Source organism: Carassius gibelio, chromosome A22 (genome assembly GCF_023724105.1).
Source record: "Carassius gibelio isolate Cgi1373 ecotype wild population from Czech Republic chromosome A22, carGib1.2-hapl.c, whole genome shotgun sequence".
Classification (NCBI taxonomy): domain Eukaryota; kingdom Metazoa; phylum Chordata; class Actinopteri; order Cypriniformes; family Cyprinidae; genus Carassius; species Carassius gibelio.
This window is the reverse complement of record NC_068392.1, coordinates 12,616,092-12,633,546: the sequence shown is the minus strand read 5'-3', so window position 1 is coordinate 12,633,546 and position 17,455 is coordinate 12,616,092. Positions and strand designations below refer to the sequence as shown.

The 17,455-nt window shown below is 35.9% G+C and overlaps 2 protein-coding genes and 1 long non-coding RNA gene across 3 annotated transcripts in view; all 3 read right to left on the bottom strand.

Moving 5' to 3' along the window:
- Positions 1-8,782, bottom strand: part of LOC127943251 (prolyl 3-hydroxylase 2-like) — a 45,098-nt gene extending 36,316 nt beyond the window's left edge. Inside the window, exon 1 of the mRNA XM_052539572.1 lies at positions 8,197-8,782. Coding sequence (XP_052395532.1) covers positions 8,197-8,604 — 408 coding nt within the window. The 5' untranslated portion in view covers positions 8,605-8,782. The remainder of the gene's footprint in view (positions 1-8,196) is intronic.
- A 2,167-nt stretch (positions 8,783-10,949) lies between these two features.
- Positions 10,950-13,874, bottom strand: LOC127943048 (claudin-1-like). The gene is made up of 4 exons (XM_052539158.1): positions 13,020-13,874; positions 12,778-12,942; positions 11,647-11,728; positions 10,950-11,541 (listed from the first exon to the last, which is right to left on the bottom strand). The coding sequence occupies exons 1-4, from the start codon at positions 13,228-13,230 to the stop codon at positions 11,382-11,384; spliced, it is 618 nt and encodes a 205-aa protein (XP_052395118.1). The 5' UTR covers positions 13,231-13,874; the 3' UTR covers positions 10,950-11,381.
- A 1,611-nt stretch (positions 13,875-15,485) lies between these two features.
- LOC127943050 (uncharacterized) lies at positions 15,486-16,813 on the bottom strand. Its single transcript, XR_008149538.1, has 3 exons — positions 16,147-16,813; positions 15,994-16,042; positions 15,486-15,867 (listed from the first exon to the last, which is right to left on the bottom strand). It is a non-coding gene; the product is annotated as an uncharacterized LOC127943050 (long non-coding RNA).
- Positions 16,814-17,455: the final 642 nt, after the last annotated feature.

Sequence of the window (17,455 nt, the reverse complement as noted above, 5' to 3'; positions counted from 1 at the left end):
AAATCCAGCATTTAGTAGATCAGGATAAGCGCTCATTGTCACAGTTGTAAACAGTGGGCTTTCTTCTTTTGTGAGGGGGTTTGGTGTCACGGTATCTTTGTTGCCAGGCAGAGCATTAAAGAACGCGACACACACGTCTCACAGAAATCCTGCAGAATTCAACAAATCTGATGAGGACTTCGACATTCCTGAATCATTTCCACTTTTGTGTGCCATATGCATCAGACGTTTAGCCAACAGTCCATGGGTGTGACTAGGAAGCGTGTGACTCACACAAAATCCGTAAGAGTTTGCAACCCATTCATTACATTCGTTAAAAACTTAAATTTGCCATGGTGATAAGCCGAGAGTTATGGATGCCTCATGACCAGTTTGGAAGGGGGAGAAATATGGCAATAGTATCCAAATATCACTGAAAGTGGAAAAGCAGCTTCAGAGAGAAATAAGAAAGTAAGTAAATCCTGACTTATAAAAGACAATATATATATATATATATATATATATATAAACAGAACAATAAAAGTTTACAATGGCTCTAGAAATATCACAAATCAAGTAGAAAGTAATAAAATTTTTCTTACATTTTAAATACACAAATGTGTGTACATACCTTAATCATCGTTCCCACTATTTGTTTTTACTTTATGTGTTGAGGGATATATTTTACTACGTTACTAACTTTGTATTTTCATAAAATTGGTCAAATGATCTAATATTTCACATTTAGTCATGAAGGTCTGCGGGGGTCCTCTCTATGACATCATTTTCTGTTTATGATTTCTTTTTTCCTCCCAGTAAGCAAAGTTAATAAAGTTATGCCTCTCTTATGGACGCTCACATTTCCAGGAAAGCATTTCCGATACGTTCCAACGCTGGACAGACTAGTAAGTCTTATTTATGTTGGGAACATGAGACCTCCTCAGCTTTTTGTTAAACCCCACGAGATTAAATACATGAGAGAATGAAAGTGCAGGGCAACATGTTTAAAGGGCCAATAATCTCCGAAGTTTAACAATTTGCCAACAATGGAGTAGTGTACTTAACCCCACTCACCATTTGAGACCAAGCTAATACCTCCCCATACAGCTGTCTAAAGATCCTGAGTTCATACTGAGTAATTGTCTTAAACTTAAGCAGTAAAATGGAATAAAGGTTATGAACACTTATACCAACTGAAGAACTTTAAATAATCTGTTTCCAGGGAATTGCTGCACAAGCAAATAACATGCACTTTCAATAAAATGAGCAAAAATCTCATCATCTGCCAAATAAATTGGGCAATGACTTGAACAGGATTATGTTTATGTCCAAAAAACAAGATGACTGATCGTTTTTCCACGCTCACATGTGCTCCTGACATCCAAAAACTCCTTCCAACAGTGCTCTACATCCCATTGCAATAACACACTAGCAGGTACTTGTTGACAGCGATGTTAGCAGTGATTTACGGAGGTGTACTATTACAAACAGATGCAGACATGTAGTGGAGTTTGTTCCAGGTTATTGCAGGGTCCTGGAAAATAAAGCCAACCTATGCTTGCCATTTATGAAAGAGGCAATGAAGAAGTGCTGTAGATGAGGAGATGAGAGAAATGAAGGAATGAACACCCTAAGAAAAAAAACTTTTAAACTCGTGTAGTAGATAACATTTTTTTCATTGCTGTGGACATGGTGTGTGGCCCGTGACGTTATGTTGAATTATTGCATCTAATAAAAAGAGACATGTAAATAATGCATGCTTTACTTGCCAAGACATTTTTAGTGCAGATAAGACCTATTATCATGGGTTTCAATGGGCTAAAAAAAAATAATTTTGTGGAACACAAAACGGAGATGTTTTGCAGAAGTTCACACTTCACCTTTCTGAAGCTGTCAAACTTCAAAATGAAAAAAAAAAAAAAAACTTAAAAAAGAACATTTACGTAAATGGTAACTTGTTGGCATATTCTTCATAAAAAATTCAGCTTCAGAAAAGTTATTATATAATGTATAAGTAATACTAGTCTTAGCCTCATACATCACGCCCAGGGACTGTTGGCTAAACGTCTGATGCATACGGGAAACAAAAGTGGGAAGATTTCAGGAGTGTCGGAGTCGTCATGGGATTGGTTGAATTCTACAGTATTTCCAGGAGACGTGTCGCGTTCTTTATTGTTTCAGCTGGAAACAAAAATACTGAACAACTGAACGCTGGACTCTATAAACTATGTGAAATATTTAAAGTTTGCGGGATAGAATCTTTTAAAATATGAGAGTTTTACACTTGATCTTTTGCAGTTATTGTCTGTTATTGTGGTGACATTTCCACACCTCAAAACGCGACAATGAACGAAACTAATTGTGATTGGTTGTTTGACATGTCGGTCAAACTGCCTCATGGCTGGGCCTTGGTCAATGAAAGCTGCCATAGATTCCAGACCTTCAGTCTGAAAGTCTTGCTATTGGAGACTAGAGTAAGACGGATGGCTTTTATGATACTATTCAGTCTTTTTCGGAAATAGAATCACACTTTAGAAAATGTTTTGTTACAAAAAAAAGAGTACTTGTTATAAATATAATACACTTCAAAAGAACATACTTAAGCGCAAAATGAATGTGATGTTTTCAGACTCTAAACTGTATTTGATCTGTAACTGCACAGAAAATGTATTGGTTTCTATTACATACATTTCCCTATTAAACGAAGTTTAATTTTAGAGTGCTTTTTTGACCCCACTTAAGTGGGACTTAAGTATGTATTTATATGTAATTTAATAATTACTTCAATTATCTTTGAAATATGGTTTACGTGTATGGCTAAATGCACCAACAAGCATTTATGGCAAACTAAAATATATTTTAGTGCCATTTCTACTGAAACACTTATGTCATGTATTTGAATATATATAATTACACATTAAGTAGCAATTTAGTACATTTAAAATATCTTAACTTGAAAATCTTATATTGGATAACACATCAAACTAAGTGTACTTAAAAAAATTTGTAAGATACATAGTCATGAACATGTAAACTCCTTAAGTGCACTTAAGTGGCCTTTTATTTCGTTAACATTTCATTATCTACAAATACAGTTACAGTTATTAAAAATATACATTTAATATTTAAAGCAAACTACAAATGCATTCAATATAACAAATTGCAGAGGGTGGTGTCAGTATGTTTTAGCTGCATGGAAAAGAGCAGCAACAACATTCTGCAAAACATCTTTTGCTTCCTAAGAAAGTACGTCACACAGTGAGGAATGAATTTGAATTTTAAGGTGAACTATTCCTTTAATTCACTCTGCCAGACACTACATGTAAGTTTAAGAGGGTTAAAACTGGACATGGTCTCATTTGACCAAAATAGAAATGATTTCCTTTTCACTGACACATGTGCGCCACACGCAGAGCTATTGTTTTGATGGATTTCCTGTCACTTCTCTATGCAGGCAGAGGTGCACTGCAAAAGATCACGTTTACAGCAAAGGCTACAAACATAAGGTTTTCTCTAAACATGAGTTGACAGACACTTAAACCAGCATGAGGCCCTCTGGAGTTTCAAGACAACCATTTACCACACTCTGACAAATTTGCTCTCAGAAGCCCAGCTGTCTTCAAACTTTTGATAAACATTTGTAATACTTAACACTGTTCTTCATAGACGCTATAGAAGAAAGCCATAAATTAATTCAAAATAAGCATGAGAAAAGCCAAGCGTGATAGAGGAACCCCGTTCCAGACTGCAGTCAGCCATTTGTCAGAGCCAACAGATGTTTGCTTGGCTGAAGCATCCTGTTTTCAACTCTTTCTCAGGCTTTGCCAAATTTCCCCAAGGGTCTTTTCATTCAGTGGCTTTGCCCAACAGCTCTAGGCCTTTCCTGGGAATCCTTACGGAGTGACGTTATATCTGACTGCAGTTTTACAAGGCACTAAATCAAAAAAGATCCATCTATGAGGAACCGAAAGTGGAATATGCAACGTAAATCAAGATTTAACAAGAAACGACTATATATCTGTGAGCTGAAGTCGAATCTAACCAAAGCCCCGTTGTTTATCTCCACTCTCCGTCTAGAACAAAACTCTGGCCTGTGATCTGGAAAACAAAGCCTCTCCATGAGATACGCATCTGCTCGATGGAGTAGCTCGATCTTGCAGAATTTGCAGACTCTTGGAAGCGCACGCAATCCAATGGTCGTGTTTTTTCTTCATCGTAATCCCTGACTGGGTCACTTATTGTGCAATGAAATAAGGCAAGGTGCCCAAACATTCCTGCTGCGCTGTTACCCGCTTAGAGTGGGTCATGCAGAAAATGTTTGGCAGAGGAAGAGCCTTGCTGTCTGGCTGAGTGTGATGATGGGCATGAACCAAGCCCCGCCGAGCGGCTGGAGAAACCTGACACACACACACTCACACACTCACACACTGCTCACTTAGTATTCAAGTCCTTGCATAGCGCTTGGGTAATTGATTAGCTTATTAAAATGATAACATATATGATGGAGTTGTATTATAAACTACAAATGGATATTTTCTCAACCACTGTTTTTGTGCAGGGTTGTCGATGAAGAAAATAATAATGGAAAGAATGTGATACGATGCTGACCATGATGTTTTTCCATGATGTTATCTGTTCTTGCATTTGTGGTATTACAATAGAAATGTTTTTTTTTTGTAAGGTTCTGAAAAGAATGAAAGACAATAACAGCGACATTGGGGTCATGTTTGGGACACTAAACTTCTGAGTATCAAAATAAGATATGGTTTTAGAGAATAATAATAAAAAAAAAGACTATTTCTTTAATAACAAATTTATCATGTCTGCTGATAAAAGTGAGAAATATAAATTTTTCACATTTAACAGTTAGATAACTCAGTAAAAAGATTAAATAAGAATCTTAATTTATAGACCTACCATGTTAAACTTTGTATAAATAAGATTGCATAAATAGTAATAATAATATTTTGAATCTTTGTAGCAATATGGTGGCATAGAAATAATCATTTTACATTTTTAATTATTAGCATTTTAACTTTACATTCTAAATTAATAATTAATTTTAAATTTTAATGAATGTTATATTCATTTTAAATTATTATTTAAAACACTGTAAGCAATATAACGGCATAAAATAATTATAATAATTATTCTTATTTAGTAAATACTGTCATAATAGCAGATATAGCTTTAAATAAAGAAAATAATACTTGACTTATAAGCACTTGTAATCTTTATTTTTATTATTCTAATTATTTGGCAAGTAAAAACAGAGTTAAAACAACTTAAAATCTGTAAAATCTGCATAAAAGCTCTTAATCATAAAATATTGGTTTTTAAGTAAAATAATCTATTTTGAGACAGATAACACTGAAAAAAACAACTGTTTTTAACAACTGTTACTGATTCAGATTTATTCAGTGCAAGATTCAACAGATGGATTCAAACTGGTATATTACACGTAATAGTATTTTTTTTTTTTTATGATCGTACTTAACAAACTTCAAAATATTTGTTTGTGCTTTAATCAGACTGCACATATTTCAAAAACTTTTGCACAAAAAGAGTTTGTTTCTATCATACCAAATTCAATTCAGACTGCAAACTCGCATTCATAGAATATTGTTTTAGCAGCGACAGTGTACAATGAAACAGTGCAGAAAACCATTTCTCTGCAGTCTATCCTAGTTCACAATTAAAGTAAAGCCCAAGTAGCTTTTCAGTTTTCACATGACAGATCTATCTACAATGCGAGAACGGGCATTTTTGCCGAGCTTTGATACTTCTGATTGGTCCTTTGATGTGAAAGGAACTAACCAATGACAGAGCAGCAGGGGGCAAGACTGCTGGCACAAAAATCCCCCTTTCATTAGCCAAAGCAAGCTGAGGCCTTTGCTTTCAGAACAGCAAACACACTTTAAGAGGGAAACAAAATATTTGCTTAGATAAATGCTGATTTACTCAGGAACACAAACACACAGACTTGTCAATGAAGTAACAGTTGGCGCCTGTGGCCACTCCATCAGGCCGAAAAAACACGTCATTATGCCAGTAATATGATGGGAAAGAGGGCCGTATGGTTAAAATATCAAAAAGCAGTAGAATGTTATATATTTACACAAATATCACCCCATATATACACACATAGATATCTCTTTATGACATTAACTGAGCAGGAGGGCTGACAGGAATGTGTCTGATCTCTCACCATGGTCATCAGTAGAACTGTGTGACTTCATCTCCTGAAGTCTAAACTACCGCTTTTCTCTCTATTAATCACTTTCTGTCCCTGGGCAAAGGCACGAGTCTGATTTGGCTCGCACAGAGCGCTGCTCTCAGAATCTGTTCCCATCTGTCTGGACTGCGGTCCAGGCACTGTTTTCAATATCGCAATCATTTTAGGATTTTAAGTTGAAGACTGTTACGACATACAAAACACAGCTGCCTTTAATCCTTCGTCTGAGTGAGCCTATTCCTGTTGATATTCTATGAATTAAAGGAGTACTGTGGTGCACCCAAAATTGAGAATTTGCTGAAAATGTATCCTCAGGCCATCAAACATGCAGAGGAGTTTGTTTCTTCATTGGAACAGATTTGGAGAAATTTAGCATTGCATTACCTCTGCAGTGAATGGGTGCCGTCAGAATAAGAGCTGATAAACAGCTGATAAAAACATCACAATATTCCACAAGTAATCCACACTACTCCATTCCATTAAATTAACATCTTGTGAAGTGAAGAGCTGTGTGTTTGAAAGAAAAACTTACAACTTTTTTTTTATACACTTCAAACAAGTGCACTGTCCATAATATTACCTTTAACCAGTAAGAAAAGTTGTCTCATCTGAATCAGGAGAAAAATATGCACATATCAAGGATTTCATCATGAGCAAAACCAGTTCTAAACAAATATATAGGACTTTTTTTTTTTCTTTTACTCGAGAAAGCATTATGATGGATTATGTATTTTAGCCCGAAGCAAAGATTTCAAGTTAATATGCATTACAGATGGATCTGTTTATTACAAACACACAGCTTTTTACTTCTCAGGATGTAAAATGATGGATCGGAGTGGTGTGGATCATTGTTATGTTTTTATCAGCTAATTGGACTCTCATTCTGACGGCACCCATTCACTGCAGATGATCCATTGGTGAGCAAGTGAAGCAATGCAAAATTTCTCCAATTTTCTCTGATGAAGAAACAAACTAATCTACATCTAGGATGGCCTGAGGGCGAGTTCATTTCCATCAAATTCTCATTTTAGGATGCACTATTCCTTTAATTCTTAAAAGAGCTGGATTTGAAATATGGTCATGACAACCTATTAAAAATCTAATAGGTGTCAACTATCTAACAATTTACTAAGGTAATGATAGTATCCACACACAAAAAAAAAATAATAGAAAGAAAGAAAAAGAAAGAAAGAGAATATCACATGGGGAAAAAACAATAATATCGTGTTAATACGTCTTCAAATCTGCAAACCTAAAATATTCTTAACTGGTTAAAAGAAGCTTCCAGAATATTTCTGTTGTTTTGTATAATATCCTTGATTAACTGGTTAATGAAAGTGGCTAAAGGTTGTAATAGTCCAAACTTAGTGTTCTGTATCGCACACTTTAAACCGTGAGGCAATTGTAACAAAGTCTGGGGAGGATTCAAATGAATGTGAATCATTTGACGTTATGAGACGTGCAGCCACAAACATTCTAGACTTTTCCTCTGTCCCATCCCCCCGTATGTGGCTACAGTAGCTCTCAGAATTGCGTAACGAGCATTTCGTACCACAAAATACATTTCCATTCCCATTTATTTACGAGGGGGACTAACACAAAACTAAGTCCGTGGTTCAAAACTTTGTCAGCTGCCTACATAGAACAACTGTCCAGCACAGGCGCTTGTGACCAAACAGATTTCATTTGAACTTTCAATACGCAGAAAAGTTTGATTCGAACCTTCAAAGATGAATGAAAACATCCGGTTTGAATGACCTGAGCATGTACTACATGTTCGATTTGAGCACACATCATAAACACAAATTCCAGCACGTTTGACTCGAACGTTCGATTTGTTGCGTCATTCAACAGGTTTCTCTCAAACAGATACAGTACACTGATGCTCTGAAACCTTCACGCTCTCACACGTGACGCTCAAAAACTGCTTCTGTACGCACCTCAGTGCTTTTAAACGGAGCCTTTTATAAACGTGTACTCACTTTTCTGTAGGCGAGCTGCAGGTAGTTATAGGGAATCCTTCTATTGAAATCTTGAATGACATCCTCACTAACTTTGTGCATGGACTGGGCTCCGATTTTTTCCTCGATGCACTGATTTATACAATGCGCCCTATAGAGAATAACTTCAAAAATCGCATCAGTCCGAAAGCCGTCAAAGCGATGCTGTTCACCGCATTTCAGCCGGCATCTGATTCTGCTCCGGCGCACTTCAGCGAAACTGTTCAGCGCGCCCTCCATGTACCGCACGACATTGCTATAGTCTCCTATATTAAACGCCTCCACTGCGTTATCATAAAGCAGATCGAACGGTTCCAGGGTGGAAGAAGACAGTAGAAGTGAATGGAGGATGAATGCCAATAAGCCGTAGATTTTCATCAAAACATCCATGTTCTGAAGCTGCTGTGCAAAATATAATGCGCTCTGGGAGTGAACAATAAACACCGTCCCGGCGAGTCTAGTGTGGGATCTTACAAAAGAAACTGGCTAGTGAAAGTGATGGCTTGACTAGCGTTAAGCTTCAACCCAGTTTCGTTGTTACTCATAATGAATGGCGACATTTCAGCAATGACCCCCGTCCCTCCCATCCATTCTGTGCAGACTCCTCCCCTACAGCCCACACAAGAATAACAGTTGTCTACCATGACGACCCCCAGCTGTCTGACTTCTTATTTATTGAACGGCGTCATAATGATTTAGAACACACAAAAAAAACTTTTGAAACACTAACTTAAAGACTTTTCTCTCTTACAGACAGAGAACGTTCTAGAGAGATCCTCACAAAGCCCTCGAAAGCGCAGACCTCCTGTCGCCGATACAACATCTCCCTCTAGAGGACAGAAATCATACTGCAGCTCTCCTGAAAATCCACAACGTTCAAATCAACCATTACATCACTGCTATCATTAGATTAAAACATTTTAACGAGTAGGATAGGCATATATGCAAGGGATAATTAAGGTGATAAAGCTTCCGCTAAGAAAATGAGGCAACACAGAAGAAAAAATAATAATTAAACACACAAAAAATGTTTTTTTTTTGTGAAGCCCGTTGTTTTCAGTGTCTGCCACCTCGATACACGATGACATAATACATGAACAACATCCCCAAAACTGCTCTGAGAGTCACTAGATAAACATTTGTTCGATTCATCACTACTGTTACTACTACTTATAAAATGTAAATTTAAGGAATAAGCACACAAATTTTCCTACATGTTTTAATTTTAGCAGTAGCCTAAACCCAGGACTGTGTTTGCCAAATAGTTTATTTTCTATATATATATATATATATATATATATATATATATATATATATATATATATAAAATGTTTAATGTAAACATTTGATTACCATTAAAAGTTTTGATTATTACAATTTAATTAAAGCAGAATTTGGTTAAAGTATTTTGTTAAACTTTTAATACATTCCTGCAGACTTGTATATGTTTGATGCTTTCAGTTTACTTTTTTTTTTTTTTTTTTTTGTGAATTACATTTAAATAAACCATTAAAACAGAAAAAGTCCAGAAAAAATTCATTGTATGGAGAAAAACCTGAATTTGAAAACACATAAAACGCAATTTTCGGAGTGAATTTTTTTAATAATAAGATTTTCATAGAGCCCTAATCAGTGGACCATCCTTGTACATTTCACCAATATGCCAATATTTTTGTTACTAATTCAAGCTAATTTTACAGTATATCTGTTGATATAAGATCACAGAGCCCCCTTCCTTGAGACTCTTGAGCTTGAAGACATCTAACAGTAATACCATAGATACAGAAGGTTGGTCTGGGAACGCCCCCGGGAACGCCCCGTCACTTGATGTGAATTTAGCCCGTGGGGGAAAACATTGCCTTGGCGACGATTGAAATAAACGGGACAATCACGCCGAAGAGTTGCTGTGTCGTTTTCTGTACCTCCAATTAACTAACAAATTATGAATTTAAGTTCTACAACCTTCCTAATAAACATACACAGCCGGAAAGAATTACAAAATGGCTACAAGCAATAAGTTTTGAGGATGATCAAGGGAAGTTGTGGAATCCCAAGACTAAGCATGTGTGTGGTATATTAACATCGTGTTCATTATTAACGTTATCAAAACTGTGTAAGGTTGTTTCAGAAAGTGGAATGCATATATAATTAGCCTTATCATTCTACCTTAAGCAAAACTATGTAACGTTAGCCTAGTGTCGAACATAAACCCAGTTAAAAAAGCATGTGGACACGTAACAACTTAGTTTTGTGTCAGAACTTTTACACTTTCATTCATAAATTCACCCCGTCTGTGTTTGCGAAACGACTGAATCGCGGAATCCAGTCAAAAATAGAACTTGTTGTATAGAGCAGAACGTCACGGGATTTGGCTATTTTTTTTATGAATATATCTATATTAGGGCTGTAAAATGAATCAAATATCGATATGGACTAGTGTATATGAATATTAAAGTTAAAAGAGACTACAATTGTACTACGTGTTTCTGGGAATGAGTGCTCAATATGTGCATTTTGCCATTCAGATACACACGATGCTCGCAGTGTTTTCCCCCACGCCGGCCACGTCCCCAGCTATGACTAGATGCCGACTGTATCTATGAATAATATTAAAATGACATGATTAAAAGCATAGTAAATGTTTGAGTCGCAAGATGGCGCCAATAACACATTCAAACCAGCGTTTGGCGCTAAACCAAGAAAGCTTCACGCAGAGACAAGAGAGACATACTAGGTTAGGCTATTGATTTTGATTTTTAATAGGCTACAAAAAAGTTCAATACTGAAATTATTTAATTATAAAACAACCAAACAAGCATGAAAACCTAAAGCTGTCTTACAAGCTTAGAATCTTCTTCGTCTTTAAAAATACATAATATAGTACAAACATCCCTAATACTGTAACACTATTACTGGATTATAACGCCACTTTCCTCTGTGGTCAAGGCAGAACTGTTAGTTAAGCAATCCCAGCCTTCTCCTTTTCTAGCAGCTAAACTGATTCACAGGTCAAAGTTCAATGTCGCACTCTTCCCACACATCTAAACATACATCAGAAGCTGTTAAATCATATCACGTTGATGTTAGTCAGCAAAAATAAGAACAATATATGCAAAAATGCAGCAGTTAACAAGAGTTCAGGTGGTATTCTGAAGGTCTCACGATCATTAAACATATTCTTTTCCAGGATTTATGGAGACCGGACGCTTGCTGAGAATTTTGTTGGACTGTAGATGCGTCACGCTGCAGGCGCATAAGAGGATGCCTCCAATTAAACAAAGCACAGATGCGACAAATGCACCAATCAGAGATCTGCCGACCACATACCTACAAAGACCCAGCACAGGTATCAGTATTGAACAACTTTTAGATTCCTAAAGACATGATGCTCCAATGAATATCAGAAGATATATGAAACAGAACAACACCTACCTATCCGTCTGTGTCTCATCCTGGAAGAAAGCATCAACAATTTCATATATAAACCAGCTGGTTATGCCCAACGCAAACATACCTGGTGATAGAAAAAAGAATATATATATATATATATATATATATATATATATATATATATATATTCAGCTTTGATTGACAGAACAATAAGGTTCAAAATAATTTAACTGTAATTTTTTTGTAATATTATAATTGTCTTTATCAATGTATTATATCTAGCAAAAGTATTCATTTGTACCAAAAAAATTAAAAATAATAATAAATAAAAAAATTCACCTTTGATCAAATATGATGAAAAAAATATTTTGCAAAATTATAAATTTCTTTACTGTCAACAAAAGTATTAATTTAATTTTAAGTAGTAATCCTCATAAAATAGTGTTTTCTACTCATAAATGCATGTAAATGGTTTCCAAAGAAATATTATATTAGTTTAACTTTAAAGGGATAGTTCACCCCAGAATTAAAATTCTGTCAATAATTATTCACCCTCATGTCGTTCCAAACACGCAAGTCCGTCCTTCATCTTCGGAACACAAATTAAGATATTTCTGATGAAATCGCTGAGCTATCTGACTCTCCATAGACAGCAACGCAACTGAAATGTTCCCAGGTCCAGAAACGTAGTAAATAAATATTTTTTTTTGCGCAAAGGAAACAAAAATAACAATTTAGTCAACTATTCTTCTCCCCCGAGTCACGTCTTCCACCATTTTAGAAAGTATTACAATTCATACGCACGCTTTCCTCTTAGCTTAAACAATGATAAAAAAATTAAAAAATCGCTGAAGTTGAAGCCACTAATGTCACATGGACTGTTTTACCGATGTATTCTACGCTTCTGGTCCTGGGAACATTTCAGTGGCATTGTTGTCTATAGAGGGTCAGATAGCTCTGCAATTTCATCAAAAATATCTTAATTTGTGTTCCGAAGATGAACGAAGGACTTGCGTCTTTGGAACATGAGGCTGAGTAATTAATGACAGAATTTTCATTTTGGGGGAACTATCCCTTTAAGTAACAACCAAGAACCATAGAAAATCACTTCTATACAAATTAGGTTTCACTCCAGTTTCTGGCTCCGGTTTATTTGGGGTTTTTGAAACTCACCACCACACACAGAAAGGATTCCCCCTAAGAAGGCAGCTCTATCTTTCAGCTTCTCGTTCTCTTCTATACATCTCGTGGACTTGAGACCAGGAATGGCCACCAGTGCTGCAAGGCTTGAAAAGACGATGCTGACGATCATCATTGCTCGGCCCAACTGGATTTCATCTGCAACGACACACAGCAGCGGTTAGAACAGAAGTCAGACGACAGATGGATCCACAAACCACTGGACAGATACTCACAGGTTTGATGAAGGAGAGAATTGTAGTTTGTGCAGACCGCAACAGACGACCTGTCTACCGAGCACTGCATCCACAGTCCTTCGTATTTTTCCTGAGAAACAGTCTTGTCGTTGTCATGTCCTAGGATTTTCCATTCATTTGTAAATGTGCCTATAATAAGGCCACATAATCCAGTAACGGACAGAATATAAGCGACGATCTGAAGAGCCATGGATGGATTAGAAGACGAATGCACAAGTGGATTTACTCAAAGAGTTTTCTGTCTGTAATACTGCGTGTCGACTGAAATGTAATGCAAGCTGAGAAATCTGGGCTGCTATTTATTATCGGGAGAGTAGGTGGGAATCAATCTTGTCATTCGTAGACAGGACATTAGGTCAGATTTCCCTGAAAGCAGTCTGGAAATATCCAGCTTGAACTCGTCTAGGTGTGAAGTAGCGGTCAAAGCTTTGGGTTGGAAAACAGAAGGTTGTTGGTTCGATTCCCTTAAAATAAGTCAATCCAGATAAAAACATGCTATAAATAAACTATTGCAATTTTCTTCTGATTTACTAGCATTGAGGAGGTAATAGATGAGTAGCGTTTCATGTGAAATGATGTGATAACATTCAAACTGCACAAATCAACACATTCCTTCTGGTGATAAACGCATCACGATCATGATGAATCTTCCGGTTTGTTTCACTCCTGTTTACTATTGACAAATCCAAAAGATATATTTATCATTTCCATTTATAATCAGGTTTCCTCCTTTTTGTGGGTTGTGATTGTAACACGAAACAAATAGGTTGGTGGGCAGATGGAGACTATGTCAAGTCAGGAAGGCGATTCATGCCGTCCACTATACTACGACAAAATGAATTACCTTTTTTCTCAATTCTAGAGCTGTTTTATTGTTAATTTAGAGGCATTTTCAGTATTTCTTACCTCAATCCTTTGAATTTCTGAATGATCATGAATTTAAAGACTGGTAAAAATTCAGCTTTACCATCACAGGAATAAATTACATTTTAAAAGAAAACGGTTATTTTAAGTTGTTACAATATTTTATTATTACTGTATATAATAAATGCAGCTTTGATTAGCCCAAAGACTTCTTTCAATCTTTGAAAAACATTTACAAATATTAATTATAACAAACTTTTGACCACCGGTGTATGTGAGTATTTATATCTTTATCTACAAGGATTTGTATGTTGCTGTCTTTTTTTTAATTATTATTCAGATTTCAACTTTATGTGAAGGTCTGGATAAAATAACCTGGGAAACATTTTGCAATGCCTATTCTTTTATTTATTGATAAACATCCCTTTTTAAACTTTCTAAATGTAATTTATTTTAGTAAAACACCTTAAAAACAACGAAGAACTGCTTTTTGTTGAGACTCGAGGAGAACTTGTTTGTGTGACACTTTGAATTAAACACTGGCTTTAAAGAAAGCGAAAGACTCCAGTGTGATCTACTGCATGCGTTGGCTCTCACACAAAAATGTATTTCAGTACTCAGTATGCTGACTGTACAAACACATACTCTTTTTATCGTACGAGTCATGTGTTGCTGCAATTTCCTGTGATTTCATTCTGTTACACCTCCTCAATAAGCCACAAGATTTCAAGCCCATTTTTCTGTTCCAGGCAAAAAAGGACAAATTTGATAATGTCTTTATATATGTATATGTATGTATGTATATATGTATATATATGTATATAAAATGGAGTTATCTAGTGCCATCTTGTGGTCCTTCTTTATTCTGTCTGATTGAAAAGCACATTTTCAGTGCTGCAAAGCAAACTGTTCACTCACAAATCATTTCTTCTGTGCACATTCTTCTAAAATAGCTTCTTCTGTGCTCAACAGAAGAAAGAAACTCATCCAGGTTTGGAACAACATGAGAACGCGTAAATCATTATTAGGTGATCTATCCCTTAAAGTTAGCATAATAATAATAATTAAAAAAAAATAATCTGCTTAAGAGTGGCTGAATAAAGAAGAAAATGACTCTTTGACTCATATTGTACAACTGTTCTTAAAACGATAACTATATTGTCCACACCAACAGATACACTATTAAGGCTATTATAAGTTTTTTGTAAATTGTATTTCCTGCTACTTCAAATACTCAGGCTCTTAAGAATCCACTAATATCCAGTCCCAAAAAAGAACTATATATACATTATATATATATATATATATATATATATATATATATATATATATATATATATATATATATATATATATATATATATATATATATAGTTTATATATAGATTATATATATATATATCTTTAGAATAATAGGCTATATTTATCTTATCAGTTAATAAAATAAATGTAAATATAATTATATACTTAAATAAAATATATACTTTATCTATTACATTAAACACTATTTATTTATTTATATATATATATATATATTAAAAATAATTTATATAAATTATAATTTTAGCATTAGCAGGGTTAATTCAGAATAATCAGGGCATTTCCGCAGTCATCTCGATGGCAGGATGTGTCCCAAAATGACTTGCGTTCACCCGATAATGTTTCTTAACTTGCGTTTGGATCTTAATGGAAATCGCTCTAAAGTGTAAGCGGACAAGCAGTCAAACGTCAGTTACTTGTTCATGTGAGAACTCATGGTGTGTGTCCTTCAGGACTGCGTCTGCCGCTCTCAAACCTGTCCGATGTCATTCCTGGAGACACAGCCCGGGGCCCAACGACACACAACTGTGGGAGTGTATGTGGCTTTCTCTCGCTCTCTCTCTCTCTTTAAACCACACTAGTCTGGTGTGGACTGAACAAGAGGGATTTTCTGAGGGAGCAGGCTACTACAGGTTACTAGGCCCTATAAACACCAAAGAGCAAGCAAATAAATCAATAATAACCTTCAAATCACTCACTTATAATTCCCTCAGCATAATATGATGTGGAAAGTGTGGAGGAAAAAATAAATAAATACATAAATGCTCACTTAGCCTAGGCTTTAAGTTCGAATCAAGTTTAAGGCTGGATATCCATCTCTGTAAAAGAAAAACAAAATAACCAACAGGGTGGACTTATTTTGTAGAAGCCTGATCAGTCTGTTTTTATTCAAACAGAATAAGTTTTTACATGCATATCGAACCTGTTTGAGGCTGATCTACAGTGTGAGTCGACACACCCTCGTGTGAGCACCTGTACCGGTTTTTCCTGAAGATGTGCCGCAGGCTCAGCGGCCCGAACAGAGTCAACGACCAGAAGAACGCAGAGCCACATTCACACACCCACAGCCTCCACTTCACACTCACGGACGAGGACAGTGTCGAGGCGAGAGGTTTAAAGCTGTCTGGAGGGTGTCAGCTCTGAGTGCTGGGTGTTTCGACAGGAGACGAGGGCTCGGATCGTCCAGGTGAGCCGCTGTCATCACTGACAGCAGGGTTAGTGGCGCGTGGTTGTGCTGACGTGCTGTTAAATACGATAAAAGTTAACACTTACAAGTTTATTTTACAGAGCCTAGGTGTACATGTATGGTGAGTTCCTGTGCTCTTTCCTGGAATGTTATTTTATTTATTTTTTTTAACACGCATGTATACCTCTCAGGGCTTTGGTAGTTGTGACGCGTCTCACGATGCGTCGCGTTTTTAAGATGGCGCGTCAGTCATGCTGCTGTCTGTTCATAACTTATTTATTTTTATTTATGTGGTCCGCAAAAGGAAATGAGAATCCAAGAACGACAAGAGAGCAATAATAATAATAAAAATAAATAATAATAATAATAATAAAAGGCGCAGGGTGTGTGTGTTGTTGTTTTTCTAAGTTCCGCAGTAACCTTTACAGCTAAATCACATTTATAAAATGGAAAAATAATACATAATAATAATACAACAGAAACCGAAAAGCAGTAGGCTAAATAGACTCAGAAAGGCGTCTGTAATACTTCAAATTATTTTAAATTATATATTTTTTTATCAGAAAATCAGAATTTTCACTGTGATAAATTGATTTTAAAAGTACAGATGTTCCATATAACCCCCTGGTTTATTTAAGGCTATGTAATAAAAAAAAAAGCATGAATTATTACTATACACAAACTTTAAGATTTGTAAAATATAATCGGAAGAAGTGATAAAATGTTGAAATAAAACTGAGAAATAAAAAAAAATAAGTTTCGGCTGAAATATTGCTGCACTGCAAGATGCTTGAAATGTAATATTCAGCACCGATGCTCAAAGGTCATTTCCTGTTAAAGCTATACGGTTCTGTTCAAGTGGACATGTGGATGAAATTTCAGAAACATACTCCTGGTCTGTTTCAGATGTTGCATAAAAGCTGTTTCCCAGCAGTTTCTGACCTGCAGTGCACACTGCTAGGAATCGTGGCTGAGATGAACCGCAGGATTTCAGTCATTGTTTCTAGTATTGTGCGCTGCAGACATTCAGCTTTTTACCATGGAC